The sequence below is a fragment of the Rana temporaria genome, chromosome 2 (genome assembly GCF_905171775.1).
Source record: "Rana temporaria chromosome 2, aRanTem1.1, whole genome shotgun sequence".
Lineage (NCBI taxonomy): Eukaryota > Metazoa > Chordata > Amphibia > Anura > Ranidae > Rana > Rana temporaria.
Genome location: NC_053490.1, coordinates 66,437,291 through 66,454,149, shown reverse-complemented (window position 1 = coordinate 66,454,149; position 16,859 = coordinate 66,437,291). Strand labels below are relative to the sequence as shown.

General features: G+C 45.6%; 1 protein-coding gene across 2 annotated transcripts in view; it reads left to right on the top strand.

Moving 5' to 3' along the window:
• Positions 1 to 16,859, top strand: part of LOC120929097 (histone-lysine N-methyltransferase SETDB2-like) — a 93,209-nt gene that overhangs the window by 7,818 nt on the left and 68,532 nt on the right. For both annotated transcript variants that reach the window (XM_040340312.1, XM_040340313.1), the window contains exons 2-4: positions 3,790 to 3,880; positions 7,444 to 7,569; positions 13,703 to 13,765. In XM_040340312.1, the coding sequence (XP_040196246.1) occupies positions 3,805 to 3,880; positions 7,444 to 7,569; positions 13,703 to 13,765 (265 nt within the window). In that variant the 5' untranslated portion in view covers positions 3,790 to 3,804. The remainder of the gene's footprint in view (positions 1 to 3,789; positions 3,881 to 7,443; positions 7,570 to 13,702; positions 13,766 to 16,859) is intronic.

The window sequence follows — 16,859 nt, the reverse complement described above, 5'->3', positions numbered from 1 at the left end:
TAAAGATGCGGCTAGCAGGACTTTTGGAGCGTTCCTGCTAGCGCACCGCTTCAGTGTGAAAGCCTTCGGGCTTTAACATTTAAGACTACAGGGCATGATTTTTCATGCGGTATAGCAGCGCTATTTTTAGCACTGTACCGCATGAAAAACGCCCCAATGTGAAAGGGGCCTAAGAGTGGTTCACATGAACTTTATTTACAATATCGGAGACAGATCAGTGCCCCCTGAAGATTTGACAACGCGTAGGTCGGAGCCACGTACATGTGCTACCACGCATGCGCAATCGATTAGCAGCCATCTTTGTTTCTGGAGAAAATATTGCATTTGATGCTTCCATGCTTGTTTGTGATCTATTTACGTGTCTTTTTACGGGACACTTTTATCTACTAGGAGAGGATTGGTTGCTTTGGGTTAGTGTACATAGGGGTTGTAAACCAAAAATTTAAAATAACAAACATGTTCTACTTACCTCCACTGTGCAGCTCATTTTGCACAGAGTGGCCCCGATCCACGTCTTCTGGGGTCCCTCGGCGGCTGTCTCTGGTCCTCCCCGCAAGAACTACACACGTTCATGCGCGAGAGCTTGCATTGTGTGTAGTTCTTGCGGGCGCGCTTCCGTGATACAGCGAGCGGCCATATCCACATGGCTGCGCTGCTTTCAATTCATCCGCTCTAGCCAATCAACGGCCAGGCTGAGCGGCGAAGAGGATGTCGGGACCGAGCGCGGGACTTTTGAGGGGTCGGGTAAGTATAACGGGGGGGGGGGGGGGAGTGGTGGTTATTTTTTCACCTTAATGCATAGAATGCATTTAAGGTGAATTTTTTTTTTTTAAATTTACAACTTTTTTAAGCTGCAGCTCCTTGTTGGCAGGAAGAGGTCATCTGTGCACGCAGATATGTGTGCTGCTAGTTTGCTCCATTGCTCTCCGATAAACAGACTATACAGCAGTAGAGTATTGTTCCAAGTTTGCCATTAATTAATGCAGATAGTTTGGATTTTGTGCAAGGTGGATGAAAATCTACAATTAAAAAAAATAAATAAAAAATCTGATTTTTTTCAATTTAAATCGGATTTCTTTGAATCAAATTTTATTTTAATAAAATAGATTTTTACTCCAAAATAAATCTAAGGATAGCTTTCTATTTAAGATGTATTAATAATTTAGTTTTTTCAGCATGAAGTGGAGCTTAGTTATGTAGTATGAGGCTGTATATTCGGCAATATTTACATTGTTGGTAAACTCATTCAATTAATCCAAACTCTGCAAGCGGAGATAACATGCACTGCATTGATGCATTCACACAATTTCACGTTAACCATGAGATAAAACAAAGTTCAGGAATATTCCTTTATCTCATTGTTTTGCAAATCTATGTACACTACAAACTGTATGATTATATCAGTTCTGATATCGCTGTTTTACTAACCTGACAGCTTATTATTCTAAATAGGAAACCTTCATTTTGTTGGCAAATAGAATAACTTTAATAACTACCAGCACAAATAAGTCCTCACATTTAAAGAGCACTTGTCATTCAGATCCATCATGGCAGTGCCTGTTAGCGGGCATCCACTCACCTGCTGCCACCACGTCCCTCACCTTGTTGTCACTGCCGCATCACCAGCCGTCCCATTAACCACTTAAGACCTGGACCAAAATGCAGCTAAAGGACCAGGCCCCTTTTTGCAAATCGGGACTGCGTCGCTTTAACTGACAATTGCGCGGTCGTGCGACTTTGTTTTCCAAACAAAATTGGCGTGCTTTTTTTCCCACAAATAGAGCTTTCTTTTGGTGGTATTTGATCACCTCTGCGGTTTTTATTTTTTGCGCTATAAACAAAAATAGAGCGCCAATTTTGAAAAAAAATCAATATTTTTTACTTTTTGCTATAATAAATATTTCCAAAAAATATATAAACTTTTTTTTTTTCCTCCGTTTAGGCCGATACGTATTCTACTTATTTTTGGTAAAAAAAAAACCCAAAAAAACGCAATAAGCGCTTATTGATTTGTTTGCGCAAAAGTTATAGCGTTTACAAAATAGGGCATAGTTTTATGGCTTTTTTTTTTATTTTATTTTTTTTTGATGACTGCGACATTATGGCGGACACATCGGACACATTTTTTGGACCATTGTCATTTTCACAATGAAAAGTGCTATACAAATGCACCGATTACTGTGAAAATGACAATGGCAGTGAAGGGGTTAACCACAAGGGGACGCTAAGGGGTTAAGTGTGCCCTAAGGGAGTGATTCTTACTGTAGGGGGCGTGGCTTGACGTGTGACGTCACTGATCGTCGTTCCCTATAACAGGGAACAGACAATCGGTGACACTGCCACAGAGAAGAATGGGGAAGGTGTGTTTACACTCGCCTCTCCCCGTTCTTCAGCTCCTGTGACCCGATCGCGGGTCCCGCGGGCGCGGTCACGGAGCTTCAGACCGGATAACAAGTGCAGCGGCGCGTGCACGACCCACGGCTGGGCTCTTCAAGGGCAACGTGCCTGTGCCCAGCCGTGCCATTCTGCCGACGTAAATTGGCGTTAGGCAGTCCTTAAGTGGTTAAAGGAGAAGTTCAAGGGAGCTGCGGTGGCTCAACGCGATTGGCACTGCGCTGACAAGCCATTTACCTCTGCAGCCAGGGGTTCGGATCCCAGTCTCGGCTACATGTGAATTGAGTTTGGTGGTCTCAGCCCGGCTCACGGTGGGTGTGCTATGCGAGGTAAGCCTGCGCTTAGTACGCCCACCCCCCTCCCACAAAAACCACCACACTTACACGCACTCGAAATTGGGGTTAACATGCACACACTTTGACCATGCGGTCTCTAAAAAAGAGAGGAGAAGGACTAACGGGGCTGGTTGAGCGGGCTAGATCCTCTCACTCCCTTATAGGGAGTCCCTCTGCCCAGTTGGGCTTCAAAGCGGAGCAGGTAGGGCGGACTGTGTGGGAGGACCCCCTCACGCACCCGCCATTGCCACCCGGGGCATGGAGAAAGGTGGCAGATTGCCTCTGGGGGAGGCCTGCCTACTCCCAACTCCTGCAGTCCGGCTCCTCTCTCGAGTACACGCACAAAATACACTTTAAAAAAAAAAAAAGTTCAGCCTGAGCTTTTTAGGCTGGGCTTCTTCTCTGGGTCCCAGGAGTACTGCGAGACATTTTCAGCGGAGAGCGGTCTGAAGTCCGCTCTCCGCTGACGTCACTGCAATCATTCCAGGCACCGCATCATCCCGACTTCCGAGTCTGGGACGCTCACTCCCCGCCCCTCCACAGATCAGTGCTCCAACGAGCGCGGAGAAGTAGAGCAGAAGCAATGCTGACAGTCAGCATCGCTCTGCTCGGGGAGGAGTGAGAACTGAGCGATTGGTGGCTCAGTTCTCACTGCAGAAACGCCAGGGGACAGATGCAGCATCAGTCAGATTTTTTGCATCCACCGAGGCAAGTATGAATAGCCAAGAAAACAACAGCCCATACTTCTCTTTTAAAGGAGGTCAACTGCAGGTCACATGCACCTGTCAAAAATTCTGAATGACCTCAAAAATCATCTCGAACTGATGCTGTTGACAAAAACCCAAAGCCTGTCAACACAGACCCTAAATGTCGCTCCAGATGCTGTGAGACTAGCAGTAAGAGGCACAGTGCCTTCGATCTCACGCTGTAGATATACAGTTAAATGAAAGTGCACTTGCATTTTGAGATGTTCCCAATTTTTATTTTTATTTTTACTTAAAATCACTTTAAGGGGAATGCAATTTATCTTAAATGATGATTTGTTTTTAAATGATTTCAGGTATGATGAGAAGCAATGAAACACACTGAGATTGTGTCCGATTCCTTTGATTTGTCTCCTGCTATTGCAAACCACAAAGTAATTTCTATCTGTGAGTATTTCATTTTGTTCATCAGCTTATATTTTTAAAGTGTTATTAAGGAGTTGTAAAGGTAAAAAAAAATCCCTAAATAGCTTCCTTTACCTTCGTGCAGTCCTTCTTCACTTACCTCACCCTTGATTTTGCTTTTAAATGTCCTTATTTCATCTGAGAAATCCTCACTTCCTGTTCTTCTGTCTGTAACTCCACACAGTAATGCAAAGCTTTCTCCCTGGTGTGGAGAAAGCCTCTTGAGGGGGGCGAGCAGGAGGGTCAGGATGCCCACTAACACACAGCTCCTTTCTCTATCTGCAAAGTAGGGAGCGTCCTGACTCTCCTGCTCGCCCCCCCCCCCCCAAGAGGCTTTCTCTACACCAGGGAGAAAGCCTTGCATTACTGTGTGTAGTTAGACAGAAAAACAGGAAGTGAGGATTTCTCAGCAGAAATAAGGACATTTAAAAGCAAAATGGAAGGATGAGGTAAGTGAAGGAGGACTGCACTAAGGTAAATGATCAGACTGATAGGAGATCCGAAGCACTGACCCGCTCCATGTTTACCATGCTGGGGTCTGCCTTGCGGCCTATTGTGGCCACTACCCTGGTGTCTCAGACACTTACTAGGAGCACCAACTCCCATCCGAAGTTATTAGACTGGCTGACCAGCTGGTCCAGGGCCTTGTCTATGTCTGTGATGCTTCACTAGATGCAGCACCCTTGATATCCAGGGCTTCTGTTTCGGCGGTGGTTTTACGCCGCCTGCTTTGGCTGAAATGCTGGTCTGCGGACCAGGCCTCTAAGAAAGCCTTCAAAGGTGGGAGGCTTTTTGAGTCTTCACTGGACTACATTATCAAGGATGTCACGGGAGGGAAGAGCACTCTCCTCCCTCAGTCCTCCAAGGGGAAGGAACCCCGCCGTAAGCCGGGTCCTTCTTTTCCCACACAGAAGCGGTATTTTCGTCAGTCAGGGCCCGCGGCTAAACCCTCCCAGCCTTACAAAGGCCTAGCTGGGGGACATAAACGTCCCTGGGTGCGTAAGCCGAACAAGCTGGCACCCAAGCCCGCAACTGCATGAAGGCCTGCCCCCGCCCGACTCATGGGTGGGGGGACGGCTTCGCAGGTTCACGACTCGGTGGACCTCTCTGCTCTCCGATCAATGGGTCTGCAAGGTGGTCTCTTCGGGGTACAAGATAGAGTTTCTTTCCTATCCCCCGAACAGATTCTTTCCCTCGGGTCTCCCTCTCCTACTGGCTTGTCGGGCTGCCCTGTTGGGGGCAGTAAAGGACTTGCTAAGTTGTGGAGTAATTTTACCTGTTCCGCAGGACAAGAGGTTTCAGGGATTTTATTCGAATCTGTTTGTGGTCCCGATCCTGGACCTCAAGGCTCTGAATGCCTTCGTGAAAGTAAGGAAGTTCTGCATGAAATCAATTTGTTCGGTGGTAGCTGCGCTCCACCCGGGGGATTTTCTGGCGTCCTTGGACATTAAGGACGCATACTTGCATGTCCCAATCTGCGCAAGTCACCAGAGGTTTCTGCGTTTTGTGATCGGGGAGGGCCACTATCAGTTTGTGGTTCTCCCTTTTGGCCTGGCGTCAGCACCAAGAGTTTTTACCAAGGTGCTCGCACCGATCCTAGCTTTGCTGAGACAGCGAGGCATTGCCATCGTGGGCTACTTAGACGATCTTCTGAGAGCAGCTTCTGGCTCGGAATTAAAGGAGGACGTGTCTATAACCAGCCAGACCCTCCAAGAATTTGGGTGGGTGTTGAATGTTCAGAAGTCGGTCCTGGTTCCGACTCAGCGTTTGGAATATCTGGGGTTGATTCTGGACTCCTCAGAAGCGAGGGTCTTTCTACACCATGGAAAAATTGCAGACGCTCCAGTCTGCAGTGAGAGTTTTAGTCGTCCTGCAAATGGTCGTCTCTCCGATTTTTGCATGCGAGTTCTGGGCCTCATGGTGGCCTTGTTCGAGGCTGTACCATATGCCCAGTTCCAGACTCGAGTACTACAGAGGGAGATCCTGTCCAAGTGGAACAGATCTCCAATGTCGCTGGATCGTCAGATTCAGGTCAGCCACATGGTCAGGGCCTCTCTGAATTGGTGGCTAAGATCCCCCGGCTCTTCGGTCAGGGAAGTCTTTTCTCCCGTTTCAGTGGACGGTGGTTACGACGGATGCCAGCCTCACCGGATTGGATTTTAAAGCGGAGTTCCCCCTCATCGTACTCCTCCTCCCCCCATCCGGTCCCACATTTGTCATCTTTCGGGGGGGGGGGGGGCTTTGGGACAGGATGCCTGTCACCGGATACCTTTCACAGGTAGCCTGTTCCACCTTTGGAAGCCTCAGCCGCGGGTATTGACATCACTGCCTGGGCTCCTTCCCCGGCCACTGGGCCAGTAGGAGAGAGGAGCTGAGCCTCGCGAATGCGCAGTAGGGTTCCCGGCGTGAAGCTGTAAGGCTTCACTGCCGGGTTCCCTTACTGGCAATGGAGGCGGCATGCACCCGACAGCTGATGGAAACATCAGCTTCGGTGCCAACATCGCTGGACTCCAGGACAGGTAAGTGTCTGATTAATCAAAGTCAGAAGCTGCAGTATGTGCAGCTGCTGGCTCTTAATTTTTACAGCGGTGGGCGGACCTCTAAAATTATTGCTCTCGCTCTAACGATTGTGGTAATACCTCACTTGTGCGGTTTGAACACCGTTTTCATATGCAGGCGCTACTCACGTATGCGTTCGCTTCTGCGCACGACTTTGACGGGAAGGGGCGCTTTAAAAATTTTTTGGGGGGTTTTCATATTTATTTTACTTGATTTCATTTATGTTTACACAGTTTTTTTTTAAAAAGGGGCACTTTTTATTCCTATTACAAGGAATGTAATCATCCCTTGTAATAGAAAAAATCATGACAGGTCCTCTTAAATATGAGATCTGGGGTCAAAAAGACCTCAGATCTCATAATTGGACTAAAAATGCAATAAAAAAAAAATTCTTATTTGAAAAAAATGGCAACAAAAAAATGTGCCCTTAAGACGCATGGGCGGAAGTGACGTTTTGACGTCGCTTCCGCCCTGCTATGGAGATGGGTGGGGGCCATCTTGCCCTCACTCATATCCATGGCAAGCAGCGAGAAGGACCCGATCGCCTCCGCCGCTGCCGACGGCTCCGGTAAGCGGCGGAGGGTGCTGGAGAGCGGCGGGAGGGGGGGCCCTCTCCCGCCGCCGATAACGGTGAACCCGCTGCGGAGACTACCATTATCGTTTACAGGACCGGCCACGGAAAAGTTGGACATCTTGGTTGTGGCAGCAGCTGCTTCCGTTACCGAGATATTCATCTTTAAAGTGCTGACATATATGTACGTCAGCCGGTCCTTAAGTGGTTAAGATACAATTTAGGGTCTGGCACTTTCATGCTGCTTTGCTGTGTGCTTCTGTTCTTTCCTGTGTTTTATGATAATTGAAACTCCCTAAGTGATCTAATACTGTACTGATGGACTGTATTCTCTGCATATATTCATCTTATCTAACCTCAGTACACAACTAAAATATTTATTTTATTTTATTTTGTGACTTGTTTTTTTTTGAAGGTGAAGCAAAAACATTCTGGCAAGATCAGCAAGAAGAAGGGAATGTTGAGATATTATTTGAAAAAGTAGAGAAGAAACTTCGGCTGCTGTGCCAAAAAATCAAAGATGGGTCAGCAACAGACAAAGGTAAGTTGACAAAAAAATTCTGGCAAATACCAGAACCATTCATTTTACTTTTTATTGTGCTTCAATTGGTATTTCCTTTCTAGATTTTAATAATGCACTTGCAGGAACCTCTTTTAAAATGTATACACTGAAAGAGGCAGTCTTCAGATGCTTTTCCCAAAAGTATTCCTTGTGGGGCGCACTTAAAAATCTTCTGGATAGAAGACTCTCTGGTATCCTCCTTCCTTCTTCTTTTTTTTTTTTTTTTTTTTTTATTATTTATGATCTCCACTCTTGTCCCATCTCATCCCCTATCTGGCGACTATCAGATAAAGTTATGTTTGCCCATCATCTGACCATCTCTGCACTCTCACACTTAATGCCCCTCTCTTCTATGATATTCATGCTGTATCCACACTAGCGCTCTCTGCGATCTGTGGCCAGATTAGGCAAACCTATGTAGGTTTCGGGGTTTTAAGCAGTAGTTGTTTTTGTAATCACAGTTAACAGGGCTATATTCATTTTATTTATTTTTTTAATTGCAGTGTATTTGTCATGATCAGGCATCAGGCTTGAAGACCAGCTGCTATAGCAGTTGCAGGACTACCACCGACCAGCAGGATAGATGCACAGGCAGTCACCCTGGCAGATGACACAGGCTCAACTGAGGTGCAGAGTCTAAGTACTAGCCGGTGTTCACCAGACCTCCTGATGGTGGAGATGAATTTAGCTGCGACCTAGTACCAGGTCGCGGTCCTCAGGTTTGCCCCACAAGGGTGTGAGCAAGCCGGGGTCCAGTAGTGGATGAGCAGATAAGGGTTAAACAGCAGCATGGTCAGTAAACAAGCCAAAAGGTTGGTAACGAGTAGTTACAGGTTGGGATCAGGCAGAAGAGCAGTCTAGAAGCAAGCCAAGGGTCAATCGTGAGTGGTAGCAAAATACAGACGGCAGCAGGGAAGACAAGAGCAAGGCACTGGCTGAGAAGGCACAATAACCTGGCAAAGAGGAAGTGCTGAGACAAGGCTTATATAGGAAGTTCATGAGAGGAGCAAGGGGTTCAAGGTTCAACAGCAATCGGGACAAAACGCAGGGTTATCCAATGGATCAGATAGGATTCTCCAATAGAACAGGCAGGGATCTGTCCAGCATGCCAGATAGCTCAGTTGGAAGGGTCAATGCCAGACACAGAGGAGGTCCCAGGTTCAAGCCCAGGTCCTGACAGTATTGCCTCTTTCTTGTGGTGTTTAGGGGTCAGTACGTTCTCCTAAAGTGGTTCCAAACTCGCCCCCCCCTGTATACCTGCCTGAGTCCTATCTCATGGTGCCAGTCTGCAGCGGCTCTATCCTCTCCTTTTGCTCACAGAGGTAGGAGCCATGAGAGCAGGTTGCAGGGCTAAGCTATGGTTTGGGTTTCAATACACACACAGCCTGGCTCAGTATTTAGCTTGCACTTGTGCCCCCAGAGCAAGCGGCGTGCTCTGGAGACACACAAAGAAAAGAAGCCAAGAGTGCCAGCAGGGAACCCAAGAAGAGTAGGTTTGGGGCTGCTCTGTGCAATACCATTCATCCGATCTCTCCATAGGAGACGGCGGCGCTCAACAAGCCCCTCCCCGCTCAGTGAGCAGAGAGGGACCTGTCATCTGCCGGGGAGTGATCTCTCACTGAGCTGGCGGACCGCTCCAAGCGGATCCGCCCCATGTGTAAGGGGCCTAAAGCCATCCTATGCATTAAGGTGAAAAAACACCTTGTACTCTCCGGCCCCCCAGCCCCCCCCCCCATTTTTACTTACCTGAGCCCCGAATCTCCGTGGGCACGATCCCGCAATGCTTTTCCCCAGCTTGAGGCGGCTCTTCATTGTATGATAGCAGCGCAGCCATTGGCTCCTGCTGCTGTCAATCGAATCAATGATGTGGGCCGCCGGGGGGTGGGGCAGAGTGATAGACGGCGGCTATGGCCGCCGACTGTATCACGGGAGTGCACCCACAAGCTAACCCCCTTGGGAGAGCGCTTTCCAGGAGGGGGTTAGCTGATGCGGGGAGGAGCCAAGACAGCCACCAGAAGATGAGGATCGGGACCACTCTGTGCAAAACGAACTGCACAGTGGAGATAAGTATTGGTATGTTTGTTATTTAAAAAAAATAAACCTTTACAACCCCTTTTAAGGGAAGTACAGAGAAGGTTTTTCCAGTTTTATTTAAAGCATAAGAAGGTAATGAATTTTCTAAGCCCTGGAACAAACTGCACAGTGAGAGTGGCAATACAATGTCTAGCTAATGACTGTACCAAGTAGCACCAAAACAGGAGGGAAGGACAAACTAAAAACAACAAAGATAAGACCGGTTGTAGTAGCAGCACATACTCATCTATGGCTTTGTTGTTTTCCTAAGGTTAAAAGAGAAATTTGGGGTATAAAAAAAAAAAAACATCTGTATTTGCTGCAGCATCAATCTGATGCTGCATCTGTCCCACATCCACTTTAACCACTTAAAGGAGTTCTCTGACCTAAAACTTTTAACCCCCGCTGTGCCCGGGCTGTAAAACTATACAAAATAAACTTTCACTTACCTGCCTACGATCCCCCGTTCCGATATCGCCGTCCCGGTCTCTTCCGCTTCCTGTGTGTCGGTGACTCATAGTGCGCTCAGCCTATCAGCGGCCGCGATGGGACATTGCTGCGGCCGCTGATAGGCTGAGCGCACTATGAGTCACCGACACACAGGAAGCGGAAGAGACCGGGACCCGATGACCGGGACGGCGATATTGGAACAACGGGGGATCGTAGGCAGGTAAGTGAAAGTTTATTTTGTATAGTTTTACAGCCCGGGCACAGCGGGGGTTAAAAGTTTTAGGTCAGAGAACTCCTTTAAGGACCCCTTCATGCCGATATACGTCGGCAGAAGGGCACGGCTGGGCACAAGCACGTACCTGTACGTCCTCTTCAAGAGCCCAGCCGTGGGGTCGCGAGCGTGCGCCATAATGTCACAGTCACGAAAAAAATCGCTGATTGCCGCCATTAGTAGTAAAAAAAAAAAAAAAAAAATTATTAATAAAAATGCCATAAAACTATTTCCTATTTTGTAAACGCTATAAATTTTGCGCAAACCAATCGATAAACGCTTATTGCGATTTTTTTTTTTTTACCAAAAAGGTAGAATATGTATCGGCCTAAACTGAGGATTTTTTATATATTTATATATATATATATATATATATATATATATATATATATATATATATATATATATATATATATATATATATATATATATATATATATATATATATATATATGGTATTTATTATAGCAACAAGTAAAAAATATTGATTTTTTTTTTCCCAAAATTGTTGCTCTATTTTTGTTTATAGCGCAAAAAAATAAAAAACGCAGAGGTGATCAAATACCACCAAAAAAAGCTCTATTTGTGGGGAAAAAAGGACGCCAATTTTGTTTGGGAGCCACGTCGCACGACCGCGCAATTGTCAGTTAAAGCGACGCAGTGATGAATCACAAAAAGGGGCAAGGTCCTTAACCTTAAGTGGTTAAGCCTGGCAGTAGCCCGCTCTCAGCTAAGTCTGGGTTTCCGAAGACCAAAATTAAAGTGGATGTAAACCCCAAAATTATTATTTATTTTTTTGAATGTCACAATGTAGAGTATAAGATTTCCTATCATCTGTGCCCAGTCTTGCCACACAGAGTTAATCCAGCTCTGAGCAATCCACTTTTATTGTTCAGTGAAAATTAACAGACTTCCAGATAAAAACCTGTCTAAATAAAAAGTCCTTTCCGTCCCCTTGCTTCGAGTGACAGGGTTTTTACATATCTTGTGCACTAGCTTGGACACATGCACATTCCTGGATGTTTATCATAATATGGGGGGTGATCCACAGTTCATTGTGAGAGGTAATTTATGTCACTCAAAGCAAGGGGACGGAGAGGACTTTTTATTTAGACAGGTTTTTATCTGGAAGTCTGTTAATATTCACTGAACAATAAAAGAGGATTGCTCAGAGCTGGATTAACTCTGTGTGGCAAGACTGGGCACAGATGATAGGAAATCTTATTATCTACATTGTGACCCAGAAAGGAAGAATGATCGAAAAAAGCTTTGGCCAGACTTTTCTTTTAATATTAGTTGTGTGAACATGAGCAGTCCAAGTTCTTGTGATTGACACAATCTTTAATGCTACATGAAAGAGTATCATTACCCCAATCTCTGCCCATTTGACTACTTGGATCTGGCAGTGACATCATCTGGTGATTAGAGGCTTCACATCTGCCATCCTAGGGATTTCTAGAGCTGTGACATGAAGGAAGAGATCAATAATGAACTTTAAATCAGTATTTTTGCATAGACGCTGTTAGGTGGAATAGCAAGAAGAGTGGTATGGGTCACTTTAAATATTATTTATGGTCATTTTATGGAATGAAGCAACTATTAAAAACATTTTAACATACAAATTAGCAGTTATGTTTTAGCGGTGCTTTAAGTCTGCCTTTTTACTTTACTACTGTTTGCATCAAATCGCATCTCATTTAAAGTCCCAACTTCTTTTCTTGTTCCAATTTCGGGGATGGAGGCATGTGCTGGTGCGGCAGTCTATATGCCTCATTCAAAGTCCCCAACCATTTCTATGTCATATTACAGGGATGGAGATGCGATTTTGATATTTTTTTTTTATATATTTACCCTTATGCGTCTTTTCCAATGCTTCTCACTACCATACCATTCCTAGGTGGAGGCGGGGACACATACTCCCAGTCACCTGTCCTCCATCTACTCATTAGTATTTGTATGCCTCCTATTGAGGAAACTATATCAGTTTAGTTAGGACTACAGAAACGCAGAGAGCCGTGGAGTGGCCTGTAGCTTATCCATGCATTTGCAAATGTGTGCAACCAATCCTCTGCTTTTAACATACAGTTAGACAGTTGAAGGTGGCTTGCTGTTTGGGTGGTAAGTTTGAGCTTGGTTATTACGCATTTATTACTTTACTACTGTTTGCATTAAATCACATCTCATTTAAAGTCCCAACTTCTTTTCTTGTTCCTAAGGGCCCTTTCACACTGGGGCATTTTTCAAGCGCTTTAGCGTTAAAAAAAGCGCCTGTAAAACGCCTGAAAGAAGCTGCATCTGCAATCCCAATGTGAAAGCTCGAGTGCTTTCACACTAAAGCGCCTGAAAAACACCCCAGTGTGAAAATGGTCTTAGCGTTAAAAAAAAGCGCCTGAAAGAAGCTGCATCTGCAATCCCAATGTGAAAGCCTGAGTGCTTTCACACTGAGGCGCTGAGCTGGCAGGGCGTCAAAAAAAGTCCTGCATGCAGCTTCTTTGCAGCGCTTTAGGAGCGGTTAATACACCGCTCCTAAAGCCCCCTTCCCATTGAGGAAGCTTTTTTTAACGCCAAAGCGCCTGAAAAGCGCCTCAGTGTGAAAGGGGTCTTAGCAGCGCTTTACCAGCGTTTTTCGGGCGCTGGCAGTGTGAAAGGCCTCTGAAAGCACTTGGGCTTTCACATTGGGATTGCAGATGAGGCTTCTTTCAGGCGCTTTACAGGCTTTTTTTAAACGCCAAAGCGCCTAAAAAACGCCCGAAAAACACCCCAGTGTTAAAGGGGTCTTAGTCTGCCTTTTGTGCTTGATGAGCCATCCTCATCCTTGAGTTGTGGCTGATCAACCACCCAGTTGGATAGTTCCGCAGCTTAACACTAATGATCATTTCAACTGTCAGTAAGGGTGGCATTGTGACTGCCACAGTAAATGGTGCATTCTTTCCACTGTTCCCTGATGAATTGATTTTGGCATTGGTTTCCTGAGCCCAAATAATTATCTGGTATAAATATATTGATGAAGCTGCTACAGACTATTATTAATATACAGGATTTATATAGCGCCAACAGTTTACGCAGCACTTTACAATATAAAAGGGACACAATACAGTTACAGTACAATAAAATACAAGATAATTAAGAGGGCCCTGCTCAGAAGAGCTTACAATCTAATAGGGTGGGGCAGGTGGTACAAAAGGTTGTAACTGTGGGGAATGAGCTGATGGAAGTGGTAAAAGATTAGTTGGAGACGTGATAGGCTTCCCTGAAGAGGTGAGTTTTCATGACTATAGTGACTTATTTTTATTTATTTTTTATTTGTTTTCTTTTTAGAATATACAAGTGCCTTCCTGTTGGTGAATGACGATTTACTAGATCAAGCACCTTATGACTGCAGTAAGTAAGCATTTCTAAGGACACCTTTGCATTGCAGAAACCATGTCAAAGTGGGTTAATAGCCTAGCACTACACAGTCTGCTTTAAATCTGAGATTCATAATGCTGCTGTTTTTTTTTTTTTTTAAATTAGCATGGTTCCTTTTCTTAGATACCTAATTCTGTGTTAGGCAGTAGCCTAACAAATAGGCAGAAGCCAGATAATGCATACCTGGATAAAGCTTTGCAAAAAAAAGAACACGTCAGGATGCAAACTTGGAATATGCCCTGCTGACTTGTTCCTTGGTATATGCCCTGCTTGACTCATTTCCCCCCACAATGCCATTGTTACTCTTTACTTTTAAAAACCTTTGGGCTTGTCTGCACATGTTCATTGTAGGGTGATATAGCTGGTACCTGCAGATGGCTGCAGACATTTAGTTACTATCCAGCGCACCTCTCGAGACAATTCATTATGCAAATGAGATGACGCCTTTTATGGTCACCCTGTCATCTGCCCTCCTCAACTCCCTATAGACCTCTAAGTGTGATTGGTTATAGAAGGCTGCCTACACGCTTTAGTGTGTACAGAGAAGGATCTTTAGTAACTTTAATCGCTTCTCTGCCTTTTGGTGTAATATCTGTTCTTAGTATTTTCGGGTGGGAGAATAGAGTGCCCCCATGGGGGGGATCACTGGCTAGTAACATAGATGCCAACATTCCCCATACATTTTTAGGGGCACTTTTTTGCAGTAGGCCAGTGTAGACAGAGCAGTATGTTAGGGGCGTTTTGAAGTAATTGTAGTTTGGCGAAAATGGGCATGGCTTAAAGTACATTTAATATTGGGCGTGGTTAAATGGTCTTTATTTTTAAAGTCCCCCTTTACCATCAGAGCAGTCTCGCCAGTGCATTGTGATCAGAGCAGTCTCGCCAGTGCATTGTGATCAGAGCAGTCTCGCCAGTGCATTGTGATCAGAGCTGGACCCACCTGGCTTCTTGTCACACAAAAACTTCTCCATGGGGGGTGTCCTAGTAGGTCTTGGAGTGGCTCAGCCTAACAGTGGAATATCTGCTCTTCTTTCATATTCCGCCGGAGGACTCGTCTCCCCCTACGCCTCCTCCCAGCACTTTGTAAACTTTCAGAGGAGTGCTGCCCAGAGGAAGACAGAGTAAGGAGTATAGAGTTTACCTGTCTGCCCCCTTCCCAGCCGAGCTGCATACCAAAACACGGCTTCTAACCTCACCATCCTGTATATGCTGCAGCCAGCTCCAGTGATTTGTCCAGGCTGCCTCTCCAGGTTGTTGTGCATCCGCCATGCCCTACCACTCCATCACGTTCCAATGTCCGTCCCAGTTTCCGGGACATTGGCAGATTTTCGGCATTTTGCTCAAGACATGGGTGAGACATGGGTCTGATTTCTGGGAATGTCCCGGAAAATCGGGACTGTTGGTAACTATGTAGTAATCGTCCGATGTAATAAGGTGGGAGTGGTGGGAGGTCCTTTCCCTCCCCGGTTGATTCTGGCCCCCATCCTGAGGGGTGACTCATTGGAAGAGCCCTTCACCAAGTATTTGGTGGACTGGCTTCGGCATGTCCCTAAGAAGTGGAGTCCACCTGGCTTTGGCCTAGGTAGAAGGTGGCGTATCTTACCTCTGTCATGAGCCTTGTGCCCTGGTTCAGGATTAGAGGTCCTTACTCTTCAGAGGCTGTACCCTCTGTACAGTTTTTGTGTGCTTGTGATTTCACCAGGGCCGCTGATAAGGGGATACAACTGGTCCTCCGGTACCATGAATTTGATAGAGGGGCCGGCAGCTTTAGGTTTCATTGCATAGGCAGGCAGACTAGGCAGTTTATATATGCTTCCCCTGCAGCTCCCAGGTAATTCAATAGATGTATTACATTTCCCTGGGTCCCATCGGTTTATCAGAGGGGCCCAGAAGGCTGAAGCAGAAGGAACTTTTGTTAATCCCAAAAAAAAGACGCAATTGCCGATACTAAAATGAAGTACTGTGAGGAGAGGCAAGGCAGTATTGCCGCGCACAATGTGGAGTGTGGGCAGCAGAAGGTCAGGTAAGTAAAATCAGTTTTACTCTTCCCTAGGCTAAACAAACAATTCATACTCCAAGCAAAGTACAACCCAACTGCAAGGGATAATTTCAAGTTTCCCAAAGTTAGGCTTTGAGCCTCACTGAGGCCCCTGCTGCAATTTCCCCACAGTGCAGTGTACCTACATGTTTCCTGTGGGTTACCTGCGCTTTCCTATAGACTTCTATTAGATCAGTAGTGTTTTGTGTCTTGTCTGAAAGCGCAACAAAGGTGCAGCAAACAAAACCTCCCACCCCCCCCAAAAAAAAATGAGATGATTTTATGGTTGTTGTCACTTATAAAATACAGCAAATCCAGATAAGTTTTTGAAAATTGTCTGCAGAGACATATACAGTGCATCCGGAAAATATTCACAGCACTTCAATTTTTCCACACTTTACCACCCTTTTCCAAAATGGATTAAATAATTTTTTTGTTCCTCAAAATTCTACAAACAATACCCCATAATGGCAACGTGAAAGAATTTTGTTTGAAATATTTGCAAATTTATTAAAAATAAAAAAGGAGAAATCATCCCATGTACATAAGTATTCACAGCCTTTGCCATGACACTCAAAATTTAACTCCGGTGCATCCTGTTTCCACTGATCATTTTTGAGGTGCTTCTACAACTTGATTGGAGTCCACCTGTGGTAAATTCACTTGATTGGACATGATTTGGAAAGGCACACACCTGTCTATATAAGGTCCCACAGTTAAAAGTGCATGTCAGAGCACAAACCAAGCCATGAAGTCCAAGGAATTGTCTGTAGACCTCTGAGATAGGATTGTATCGAGGCACAGATCAGGGTAAGGGTACAGAAAAACTCCTCCATCATCCAAAAATGGAAGAAGTTTGGAACCACCAGGACTCTTCCTATAGTGGGCCGCCCAGCCAAACTGAGCGATCGGGGAGAAGGGCCTTAGTCAGGGAGGTGACTAAGAACCCAGTGGTCACTCCAGCATTTCTCTGTGGAGAGAGAAGGTTCCAGAAGAACAACCATCTCTGCAGCACTCCACCATCGGGCC